At 44.3% G+C, this 12,285-nt stretch overlaps 2 protein-coding genes across 2 annotated transcripts in view; one reads left to right on the top strand and one right to left on the bottom strand.

Moving 5' to 3' along the window:
* The window catches only part of SNX5 (sorting nexin 5), a 24,640-nt gene extending 24,503 nt beyond the window's left edge, over positions 1 to 137 (bottom strand). Inside the window, exon 1 of the mRNA XM_010862583.1 lies at positions 41 to 137. The gene's annotated coding sequence lies outside the window, so the exon portion shown is untranslated. The remainder of the gene's footprint in view (positions 1 to 40) is intronic.
* A 144-nt stretch (positions 138 to 281) lies between these two features.
* MGME1 (mitochondrial genome maintenance exonuclease 1) lies at positions 282 to 10,761 on the top strand. Its single transcript, XM_010862581.1, has 5 exons — positions 282 to 468; positions 2,331 to 2,912; positions 6,231 to 6,450; positions 9,094 to 9,226; positions 9,574 to 10,761. Exons 2-5 carry the CDS (start codon positions 2,399 to 2,401, stop codon positions 9,733 to 9,735), a joined length of 1,029 nt encoding a protein of 342 aa, XP_010860883.1. The 5' UTR covers positions 282 to 468; positions 2,331 to 2,398; the 3' UTR covers positions 9,736 to 10,761.
* The last annotated feature ends 1,524 nt before the right edge of the window (positions 10,762 to 12,285 follow it).

Raw genomic sequence — 12,285 nt, 5'->3', positions numbered from 1 at the left:
CCATCTTGGAGCCGGGCAAAGAAGCGACGCGGGGGCCTACCCTCGCTCCGGGCCACCCGGAAGCCGCCAACCGCAGGGCCGCCCTGGGGACGCGGAAACCCAGGGACTCTAGCAGCGAGGCGCGTCTCAAGAAAGGGTGCGCGCGCCTGTGCCGGGGGAATTTATTACTCAGCCAGAGCCCAAGATGGCGACGACCTCTGACGTCACGAGATCTCGCGAGAGAGAAATGGCGCGATTTGGAGGCGCCCGGGCTCCCGCCGGAGGGAGGGTTTCCCCACAGAACGCTGGAAAATGCACGGAGCTGGGGGGCGACCAGGGATAGGGGCGGGGCATGAGCGCCGCAGTGCTTGCTGGGGCCGCCGTGCCTGGGCGGGGCGTAGCCTGAGGGCAAAGCGCGGGACGGACGAAAGAACCGGTCCGCGGAGACGTTCGCGCGCTGAAGCTAGCGGAGGGGCACCGGCTTCTGAGGTACCTCCCTGCCGGCTGTTCCCTACCGTGATTCTCGCGCGAGGAGTCGCCGCCGGCCTGGTCCTGTGGGGCTCCGCCGAAGCGCGTACATGGCGGCGGGGCCCTACTGACCGCCCCTGGCGATTCAGACCGGTCGGGAGCGCGAGTGCCCAGTCTTGAATGGATCCTAGCGGCGCCCACTGTAGGGGGTGTGAGGGGTTAGATGAGAGCTCTCCCTCCATGCTGCTTTTCAGAAAGTCTGGTTTTCAATCTTATGGTTACCTGGGGAGAAGGGGGGAGGAATAAATGGCAGATTTGGGAGTGACATATTGTTGCTCTTGTTCAGTCGTGCCCGACTCTTTGCGACCCATGGACTGCAGCCCAGCCGGTGGACTGCAGCACGCCAGACTTCTGTCCTCCACCGTCTTCTGGCGTTTGATCAAATCCATGCCCATCAAGTTGGTGACGTGAGCTTCCCTGGTGGCTCAGACGGTGAAGATAGTGATGCTCTCTCACCGTCTTATCTTCTCTTGCCCCCTTCTTCCTTTGCCTTCAATCTGTCCCAGCATCAGGGTCTTATTGGAAAGACCCAATCTTTCCTTATTGGAAAGACCGCTCTTCACATCAGGTGGCCAAACTATTGGAACTTCAGCAGCAGCCCTTCCAGTGACTATTCAAGGTTGATTTCCTTTAGGATTGACTGGGTTTGATCTCTTGGCTGTCCAAGGGACTCTCAAGAGTCTTCTTCAGCACCACAATTTGAAAGGGTTGTGACACATACCCCACTACTTCTGAAGAAGGAAATGGTAACCCACTCCAGTATTCTTGCCTAGAGAGTCCATGGAGTAGCAAAGAGTCGGACACCACAGCACATATGCAAACAAGGACCTGCTGTAAAGCACAGAAAACTCTACTCGATACTCTGCAGTGCCCCATATGGGATAAGAATCTTAAAAGAGAGGGGATATATGTGTATGTATAACTGACTCACTTTGCTCTACACCTGAAACTAATATAACACTGTAAATCAGCTATACTCCAATAAAAAAAATTTTTTTTTCCCCAGAAATCTGATGTTTAGGCATTAGTGGTTAAACTGCTAAGTGTGACCACCAGGCCTCTCTAGCGTCCTGTCCTGTGTTTCTTTGTATCACACAGAGTTCCCTTCATAGGCGGCAGTTGGCACCATAGTGAGTGTTAGGGACACGTTGTCCCAAGCTGTCTGCTATTTCACATTTAACAAATGCTGGTCCTTCAAAAGTAGTTTTGTACAAATGGTACCAATTCCAAGCTCACCTGCAGTACAAGAGAAGAAATTGACTGATAAGCTGTTGGGACAAGGAATAGCAGCTTTATCTGGAAAGCCAGCAGACCCAGAGGATGGTGGACTAGTGCCCCAAAGAGCCATTTTTCCAGAGTTAGAATTTAGACTCCTTTTATCCTAAAAGAGGAGTGGCATGTCACTGGTTGTTGCACACTTCTTGGTGCAGGAATCCTTTGTTCTTGTAGCTGCCCAGGGAGGTCTGGTCACAATGCTCCTAAAAACCTCAAACAAGACAATTATTTTCTGTTCTGTAACTTTTTATGCTTGGAAATGTGTTAATACCTTTAAAGATCAGAACTCTGAGAATGGGCCCTCCTGTATATTCCAGGCTATAGGCATAACATTCTCCTACAAAAGGTGCAAAGCCCACATTAAGCCCCGGCAGGGAACTAAGGTTAGAATTAAAAGAATAGATCCAATATGGAGTCATTTGTTCTCTGTTTAAAACATGTTGAAAAACTTATTGAATGCAATTTTAAAGAGCAATATCATACCGTTGCAGCTTTCACTTTGATAGTTCAAACATTTAACACATCTAACACCACTTTTTCTTTGATAGGAAAGCAAAAATTAAAAAGGCCTTCAACGTTACAAGTATACCAGAGGGAAGTGAAAAAAAGTCTAAAGATGGAGGTATTTCAGACCGTCTGCAGACAGCTTCAGAGTTCAAAGAGGTTTTTTGTAGAAGCAGCCCCCCGTGTTGTTTTCTCCACTTCCTCTTATTTGTGTGGCCGGAAAAAAAGAGTGAACCCTTATGAACAAGTGGACCAGGAAAAATACTCTGATTTGGTCAGGTCTGTCTTGTCGTTCAGAGGCCATGCTCGGACTCCACAGTCTCTGTTCGAGGAAGATGCTTTACTCTATGGACCGGTGAGTAAGAGTAAGGCCCCAAAGCAAGAAGAAGAAGCAGGAGTTCCACAAAACTGGTTTCCTCTGTTCAATCCAGAGAAAAGCATAAAACCAGACCCAGCAAGGGATCCTCCAGTTCCTCTGAAAATCCCTTTGCAAAGGAATGCGATACCAAGCGTGACCCGAGTCCTGCAGCAGACCATGACGTCAGAACAGACTTTCTACCTGGAGAAGTGGAGGCAGCGCATGATTCTGGAACTAGGAGAGGATGGCTTTGCCGAATATACTTCAAGTAATCTTCTCAATCCTGATTCTTAACAGTTATTATGTTTCCCAGAGTAGAAGGCACCCCTATAGCTAAGGAGGAGCTGCTTTCAGATAATAGTATTAACAGCGTTTTTTTATAACTCACTTCATTATCATGACAACCCTATGAAGCACAGATACCATTATCCCCATTTTACAGATAAAGCAGAGATAAATACTTTGACTAAAAGATGTATAAAATTCATTTGTTTTATAAGCTATAGACTTTATTAGAATTTCCTGTTTTATTTTTTTTTAATGGAATAGTCGATCATCACATAATGGAGTTCTAGTTGTTGCTAGGCTTTCTGTTCAGAATCTAGTAACCCCTTTGGTCTGCTTATCAGCAGTGACTGACTCATAAATTTAAAGACGCAATAAGTCAGAATGTGTGATCTGTATTTAGATCTTAGTAAACTGAGGTAGATGTTCAGAGCCTGCAACTCCTGTCCTAACTCACTAACTTGAACAACCAAGGAGAATAGCTTTTGTAAAACAGATTCCACCCAAAAGCAAGATGAAAGAAGAGAACGTTAGTACAGGTGAATTCGTTGCTCCCCAGCAGGATCACAGTTGTTAAAGCTAAGTTTGCACTGAGCATCCTTTAGTCCGCACTTCCCAGAGTGCAGGACATGCACCCATACTGGTCCAGAAGCACTTTAATTTTTAATACAGGAGTAATACTTATTTTGAGGCATCTTAGAACAAAGATATGTGTATGCATAACACATTAAACTTGTGGTCATATGTGTTTTAAAGGAAAAATGTTAAGTATTTAGGTGGCGTTTGGATATGGCGAAAATGGTCAAGTGCTATATAAATTCCTCAGCTGCCTCAGCCAAGGACTGCATGCTGGGGCTGACTACCTTCTTAACGTGGTTAATTAGTAACAACAACCAAATTTCTCAGCCTGTTAAACAAGCAGCATTTTTAAAAAATATTTTAATGGCATTTTAAGTTTTTTATCTGAAACACTAGAATTTAAAATGGACATTGTTTCCTATGGAAAGTTTTGTTTTGTTTTATTCTCTTTAAACCAGAAACAGCTTGTGGGAATCTAAGAAACCTGCTGGGATGTTGCGTACCTAGGTCTGTAGCTCTTGGCACAAAGGAAGGAAGTACTTTGCTGGCTCTTTGATAAAGGAGACGAGTTGTTTGGTTTGAGCCACCCCGATATCCCAGGCAGAAAGAAAACTGGTTGACTCCATGAAGTCAACTTTATAGATCTAGATTACTATGATATGATTTCTCCGTCAATTTAGGATCAACCTTAAACAGGCAGAATTAATTTTTTTTTTTTAATAATGGGGCAGTCACATACAGATTCATGTCATGGCCCAAAATAAAGAAGAAAGAAAAAGAGCAGGAAGGGACGTCCCTGGCAGTCTAGTGGCTCCACTGCAGCAGCGCTAGTTCATCCCTGGTCAGGGAACTAAGATACCACATGCTGTACAGTGTGACCAAAAAAAGACCCAGAACATAGGGCCATTTTCCCAAGCACCAATTTACCTTTTGAAGATTGCAGAGGATAAGAAAGTCTGACTTTGATTTATACTTGTGTTGATCCTAGTGGGAAAGCTGGGGTTTATTTTTTCCGTTTTTTTTGTTTTTGTTTTGTTTTACTACATTGAATATTTGTTAATTCTAAAATACCCATGCTTGTCAGTTAGAATATAGGAGATTCATGATTTTTTTGTTGTTAATATAAGACTTGAAAACACTGCACTTTTATTCCTTCAATTTATTCAAGGAACACTCCAACTTAATTGCTATCTGCAATAATGCTTAAATCTTTTAAAATTTATTTTCACAAGTTGAATCATGTTTAATGTTCTTAGCTTTACCATCCTAAGGGATCCTGTAACCCAGATCCTCATGTTTGTTGCCTTGCACCTTACATGTGAAGAGCTCGCCAGGGGTGAAGACTGCACTGGAGAGTGGGTTGTCTCTTAGCTTGGCTCTTGATAAAGCCGTTTTTCTCCTTCCTGTTTTTAACATGTTTGTGTTCTGCTTCATTAAAGCTAATCTGTAGATGAAAACTACACTTCTTTTCCCTGGGTTTTAATTCCATAAGTCTTAAACATGTGTAGGCCTTTTATGTAATGATAAGTCCAATTAAGCCAGGTAAATTTGGAGTGGAATAACTTAGGTCCTCAGTTGAATTTCACTTCACTTTCTAAGTTGTGTCCCCAGAGCAATTCCATTTTTTGCCAGTAATAGAACTGACCTTTCAAAATCTTTGTAAAAACTTGGCAAAGGTACTATGGTTCGACATTGCCTCATTAGCTGAGATGACTCCCCATTTTCTGTGGGTGTGTCTCCAAGCACGTCTGTTTCCTCCTCTGTTTCTGTGTGTCACGCTACCTGATGGCCCCTGAGTTTTCTTCTTGCTCTACTGGGTGATGGGCTGGAGTGAGCATGGACTCTGAGGCCAGGCCCATGCAGCTTTTTGCTTTGGGAAGTTTAATAGCCACTGCCTGGGCCTCATTAAAATGGGGGTGAAGAGCCTTACCTTGCCAGGTTGCTGTGTTTGAAAGTTAAGTTTGAAAGTGCCAAACTTAGTGCTTAGCGTAGCAACACCCTTAATCAAGAGTCTTTCCTCCCTTAATCAAGAGTCAAGTGAATATATAATATATCTGGCACTTGTTGAATATGTTTGTGTCCTCTTTTCTTAACTTAAAAGTGTATGAGGAAAAAAAAACGAGGACAGAGCCACTATCTCAGGCTGCTCTCGTCCTAAAAGCAAGCGCAGGTGCAGAATGTCATGTTTTCCTCCCCTCCCCCAAGCCCCACAACGTTAATCCCTGCATGCCTTGATTTTCATGCCTTTCCTGTCACTAAGCCTATTGGTAAAGGACGCTTCCACCAGTGTTCATAAGTCAGATTTGGTTGTAAAAAGAACCATAAACAAGTGCAGTTCTCTAAATGTCTAACAACTGTCACAGCTGGTTAACTTACTGGTTACCTACATTAAATGAATTCTAAAATTCACAGTGCTTTGTGAATTCACTAGGTATGGTCCTGCAGCCCCCAAATCTTCAATTCTAGCTTTGGCCTAATTCTACTAGAAATGCTTCATTTTAATCCATTGTATTATCTAAGCTCTTCTAGTCCCTTTTGTTCTCAAAGTGCGTTCTTAGGTTTCACAGGAGGCCGAAATACGGTTTCTTAGAGGTTATCACTTAAAGGAAATTCATGTGATTTTTAATTTCACTCTTCAGAGTCTTATAGAGTATTTGTTCTTTAGTACTAGCTTTGTTTGGGGTATTTTTTTGTTGTCCCTTTCTTCTGATTTTCTTTTCAGACATGTTTTTACAAGGGAAGCAGTTTCATGAAGCCTTGGAAAGCATACTTTCACCCCAGGGGAACTTAAAAGAAAGAGATGAAAGTCTCCTTGAATCTGGCTACATCCAAAGTGTGCAGCATGTTTTGAAAGACATCAGTGGAGTGCGGGCCCTGGAAAGTGCGGTTAAACATGAGACCTTACAGTATGTGGGTCTGCTGGACTGTGTGGCTGATTATCAGTAAGTATATTTGATTTTTCACGTCAAGTGTGGAGGTGAGTTAATTCTGGGTGGACGCATGGTTCCCATCCAGCACTAGTTTTTCCTCTCAACTCCTGCTTCAAGGTAGAGCCTGTGCTAAGTCACATCAGGTGAGAGCCACATCATCCTTGTCAATCTAAGTGCCCAAGTCAGGGTGTTTGGCGGAGGAAAGATGTAACTGTCCAGTATGGCTAGGATGGCCTGTTTTCCAGCATGTCCGCCCGCCCCCCACCCTCAGGCAAGGTACCAGCCATAAGATCCAATCTGATTCCTGCATTGTTTTTCCTGTTTGTCTAAAAATGACACCTTGGTCTATTGGCCCTGAAAATCAACTTTCTTCAAGGCTTCCATGCAGTGTTTGACATGCATAGGAACACTGAGCTCACTAAAACTTCCTGTGATCTTTAAATTGCTGCTGTTACTGTTTTCCCCACTTACTCCAGATTTCAAGGGTAGATATAATCTGCAGATATCCATATTCCCCAAAAAAGCATGTGAGCAATAAAGACGGTGGGGGCAAAATCTGTTAGTGTAACCTTTGGAACTCTGGTTAAAAGATACTGGGCTCTGGAGACATGCTGCCTGAGTTTGGTTTCTGGGTTTTCTTCTTAACTTTGGGCTACTTACTTAGCTTCTCTGTACCTCCATTTGTTCATCTGTAAAATAGGACAAATAATAGTACCTACCTCACAGGTTTGTTACAGAGGTTAAATGAGACATTCCTGGTACAGTACTTAAAATGTATACTATCTGTTCAGAAAGTGTTAGCCTTGTTATTTTGACCCTCTTCTGTCTTTTTAACTGCTGTTTAGTATGAATGAACTGTATCCACTTCCATATTGGGAGCTCTCAGGTTATTTCTAGAGTTTCACAGTTACAAACTGTAGCAGTAACCAGGTCTCCTTGTGTTCTGTCTGGACAGTTTTTTTCGGCAGGTGCACAGGTTCATTGGTTTGTTTTGGTGAGCAACCTATGAGATATGAGTAAATCCAGTCGATCTGAAGTAGGCCTGGGCACGAATAGTTCTTAAATTCTCCAGGCACTTGTCACTTGCACCCGGGATATCAAACCATTGCTCTGTGGTACAGACCTGAAAGGGAAATTGCGGGGTCACAGGGAACGGGTGTTTTAACACTGTGTCTCATCATTCCAGTCTGCGTTTCAAAATAAATTAGGCTAAGCACCTTTTCATTTGTTAAAGAGCTATTTGTGGACTGTCTTACTGCAATTTTAATTTGGGTTTATACTATTAAGATTTTTTTTCCATAATATTAAGTTCTATAAGTTATAGTACATTTCTGGAAACAGTGGTACATGGCAGAAGTCGATACTGTAGGATATTTTGATTTTATCGAGAGAACTGGGAATGGCAGCCCCCTGGGGATGCTAGGGCCTCTCTTCGTTTGCAGAGATTGTCAAGCTTTACAGAATGGAAAACAGTTCCAAAGATGATGTGTTACCTCTACATCTGCACCATCCAGTAGGGCAGCAGTGGGCCCTATGGGCCACTAAGCACTTGACTGGGGCTGGTCCAAACTGACGTGCGCTGTAAATACACAAACTAGATTTCAGGGAGTTTGCACAAAAAACAATGTAAAATATCTCACTAACAACTTTTTAATGTTAATTATATACTGAAATGATCATATTTTGGATATATTGGGTTAAATAAAATGTTAAGATTTTACCTGTTTCTTTTTGGATGTAACTACTGGAAAATTTTAAATGGTGTGTATAGCTCACATTTTCTTTCTTTTAGATAGCGCTCCTCTAGCCTGGTTTTATAAATACCTTGCATAGGTTCTAACTCCAGGGCTATGTTAACAGGAGGATCTCCCTCTGAACAGCTGGTTTTGAACCTGAAGTCAAGGCAGAGCAGTAAGAGTGCTTGAGGGTCACTGGTTCTCAACCCATCCGCCTTGCAGTCCTTTTGACACGTGCGGTTGGCAAGTGTAAAACCCTACCAGGATAGGGGAGAGGAAGGAATGTACTAGTTATTTTACTAAAAAAAATGTGGCAGGACTTTTTCTTTTCCCTAAGATCCCTAATAGAAAGTAATATATCCCTGCCCTGTGTGTAAACTTCTAGGACAGGAACCAGGTCTTCTCATTTGAATTTCTACATATTGCTGGTACCTTTTAAGTGTTGATGGACTTGAGCTCCAGGTTTGCTTTCTGAGGCGCCATGATGCTTGGTCCCTTACAATGGGGACTTTGCTGCTGGTCTGTTGTGGTTCATTCTGATAGACATTTGAAGCAAAATCAACTAAGATAATAGCAGATGTAGTTTCAATTCCCTTGTCAACTATTAAACTGTGGAGGTCCAAAGAGAAGCCTAGAAAGTTTAGAGGCTTTCTCTGGGGAGACTTTCCCAGTCCTGGCCCTGGGCCCTCACTGCAGCCCTGTGGTCAACCCCTTCACACCTCATCACTGACCTGAATGAGGGGCTCAATACCTCTTCAGTTCCAAGGAAAGCTCAAGAGGGCTGTCTGCTTGGAACTGGGGGCAATGGAAGCCATAGTCATTGCGTGACAAGCAGCAAACTATAGTAAGAACAGGGTTAACCTAACAGAGTCTCAGTTTGAGCTGTCACCTTCAAGGGCTTCCTTTGGTTTCTCTCTAGGGGCAAGCTTTGTGTGATTGATTGGAAGACATCAGAGAAGCCAAAGCCTTTCATCCGAAACACATTTGACAACCCACTGCAAGTCGTGGCGTATGTCGGTGCCGTGAACCATGACGCCAACTACAGCTTTCAGGTCAGGATGCAGAGCCTGGCTTGCTTCAGGCTTTGCCCATGCCAGGCCATAGCGCCTTCAAGTTCTGTCCTGTGTGTATCTGACCTCTTCCTCTGTTCTGTCCTTCTGCACTTCACAGAGCACTTTCCCCACTTCCTGGGCTTTTTGTTGTTAATAGTTCTTCAATGATCACAGCGGGTTCTTTATGTTCATCTTTCTGTTCTTGTGTATCATCAGCCCATCTTAGAAACTGAGGTGGGAGCTCTCACTGCTGATTGTTTTGTTCTGGGCTTGCCCTGGAGTGAGAAGGGAGCGAGCCTCAGTCCTGGTGCCGCTGCAAACTCTGGAATCGCCCTGCTCTTTCCTAGGTTCAGTGTGGCTTGATCGTGGTGGCCTACAAAAACGGGTCCCCTGCCCACCCACATTTCATGGATGCCGAGCTCTGCTCCCAGTACTGGGCAAAGTGGCTTCTTCGACTGGAAGAATATACAAAGAAGGAAAAGAACCAGAATATCCAGAAACTAGATTAGGGGCAGGAAGCCTCATGGGAACAGGAAGCGCTTGTTCACAGTCGGGAAGTTGGGTCGCTGTTTGCTGTGATCTGAGATCAGGTGCCATAGGGTCTGAGAGCTGCATCAACACAGGCGCAACCAGTAACTTGGTGGAATTACTGCAACCAAAAAGGTGAAGCCAGAAAAGTTAAATTCAAAGAATCGGACTCGTGCCCATAAAAGACCAGCTCCGCTACCTCTGGCTGGCATTTCCCTGGATAAGGGGCAGGCAGCACTGGACTGGCACAGTGTTGGTGACTCTCAGACCTTCTGTGTCCAGGGCAGGACGTTCAGTCTTCACACTGAGACATTCAGGGCGGTGAGGTTTAGTGTGCCAAGCGCTTCCCTGGGGCACACCGCGGGGATGGGGCCACACACCCCCAGGGTGTGTATGCAGTGAGAATTCCTATCAGCTAACTGCTTCTGCCAGTGGAGGTTCCTAAATCATGCCTTAGGTTTTGGGGTTCCCTGTATTTCATACGAGGAAGAAAGGATCCATTTACCATTTTTAAAGAATAAACGTGATCTCTTAGCCTCCAGTAAACATTGCTCTCTGGAAAGATGGTGCACACTCCCCATATCGTTGCATTGCCCCTTGGCCTTCCTCCAGGTAATTCTTAGAAGCGGCTGGGCCCTCTCTGACAACCGTACTTCTGGGTATTTTGGTAGCTGTCTTCTGGTTTGAGTCAAGGAACTGTGTACATGGACAAAATTGTTTATGGAATTTTCCAGCTACAGGGAATAATAATGACATGTTTTGGTTTTTTTTTTTTTCCCTGTAATCAGTGATAAAATTGATTAGTAGTCACTGGGTTTGGGAAACCTAAATAAACACCCACTACCACCCTGAGGGATGGCTCCCTGTTTCATAGAGTAGGTTAGCACTTAAGTTACAGTTGCTATCTTAAAATAGTAGGTGCTACAGTTATTTTTTGCTTTCATTAGCCATTAATTATAAGAAATAAAAGATGAAGTAAAGGCTTTTGGTTTTGCTTTTTATTTAAATGTGTGCATTTACAGGGTGATTTCACAAACCTGGAATTGTTTAGATTTTGTTTGTAAATTCAGAATCTTAACCCATCTTAATCTTGACCCGGTAGCTTTGGGGTGTGTTACACGCATATGCACACACGGTCACCTCACAGGGAAAGTGAGCTTTGAGTGGGGCGGAGGATTGAGGGAGACTTTGTGATGACTCCCCACACCTCTCATGCTTTTCAAACAGCCTAGTGAGTGAGTGAGTGAAACTCGCTCAGTCGTGTCCAACTCTGCGACCCCATGGACTATAGAATCCATGGAATTCTCCAGGCCAGAATACTGGAGTGGATAGCCTTTCCCTTCACCAGGGGATCTTCCCAACGCAGGGATCAAACCCAGGTCTCCCACATTGCAGACAGATTCTTTACCAGCTGAGCCACAAAGGAAGCCTCTTAAGCAGCCTATATTCCTGTAATTTCTGAAGTCAGGAATCATGTGAGACTATTTGGAGTGTCCCAGATGGTGTGGCCCCAGCCCCACCAAGCACCACCTTGGAGTTCAGAAGCCCAGACCCAGCAAGTTCTCTCTGGTGAAGATAGTCACACCCTGGACCTGTCATTCTGCACCCTGAGCTAGTTCAGTTCAGTCCCAAGCTAGTTCAGTTCAATCGCTCAGCCATGTCTGAATCTTTGTGACCCCATGGACTGTAGCACGCCAGGCCTCCCTGTCCATCACCAACTCCCAGAGTTTACTCAAACTCATGTCCACTGGGACATGATGCCATCCAACCATCTCATCCTCTCTTGTCCCCTTCTCCCGCCTTCAATCTTTCCCAGCATCAGGGTCTTTTCCACTAAATCAGCTCTTCACCTCGGGTGGCCCAAGTATTGGAGTTTCAGTTTCAGCATCAGTCCTTCCAATGAATATTCAGGACTGATTTCCTTTTGGATGGACTGGTTTGATCTCCTTGCTATCTAAGGGACCCTCAAGAGTCTTCTCCAACACCACAGTTCAAAAGCATCAGTTCTGTAGCGCTCAGCTTTCTTTATGGTCCAACTCTCACATCCATACATGACTACTGGAAAAACCATAGATTTGACTATATGGAACTTTGTTGGTAAAGTAATGTCTCTGCTTTTTAATACGCTGTCTAGGTTGACCGTAGCTTTTCTTCCAGGGAGCAAGTGTCTTAATTTCATGGCTGCAGTCACTGTTTGGAGTGATTTTGGAGCCCAAGAAAATAAAAGTCTGTCACTGTTTCCATTGTTTCCCCATCTATTTGCCATGAAGTGATGGAACCAGATGCCATGGTCTTAGTGTTTTGAATGTTGAGTTTTAAGCCAGCTTTTTTACTCTTCTCTTTCATCAGGAGGCTCTTTAGTTCCTCTTTGCTTTCTGCCATAAGAGTGGTGTCATCTGCATATCTGAGGTTACTGATACTCCCCCTGCAATCCTGATTCCAGCTTGTGCTACATCCAGTCCAGCATTTCACATGATGTACTCTGCATATAAGTTAAATAAGCAGGGTGACAACATACAGCCTTGACGTAT

Source organism: Bison bison, unplaced genomic scaffold, assembly GCF_000754665.1.
Source record: "Bison bison bison isolate TAMUID 2011002044 unplaced genomic scaffold, Bison_UMD1.0 scf7180017864484, whole genome shotgun sequence".
Taxonomy (NCBI): Eukaryota; Metazoa; Chordata; class Mammalia; order Artiodactyla; family Bovidae; genus Bison; species Bison bison.
Note: the sequence above shows the minus strand (reverse complement) of the source record. Positions and strands in the feature narration are given on the sequence as shown.

Excerpts from the sequence above, each read along its gene's own strand:
- MGME1 (XM_010862581.1), top strand. The coding sequence starts at position 2,399 with ATGGAGGTATTTCAGACCGTCTGCAGACAGCTTCAGAGTTCAAAGAGG. Across the intron at positions 2,913-6,230 it reads CTTTGCCGAATATACTTCAA|ACATGTTTTTACAAGGGAAG; the intron begins GTAATCTTCTCA and ends TTTTCTTTTCAG. Across the intron at positions 6,451-9,093 it reads GACTGTGTGGCTGATTATCA|GGGCAAGCTTTGTGTGATTG; the intron begins GTAAGTATATTT and ends GTTTCTCTCTAG.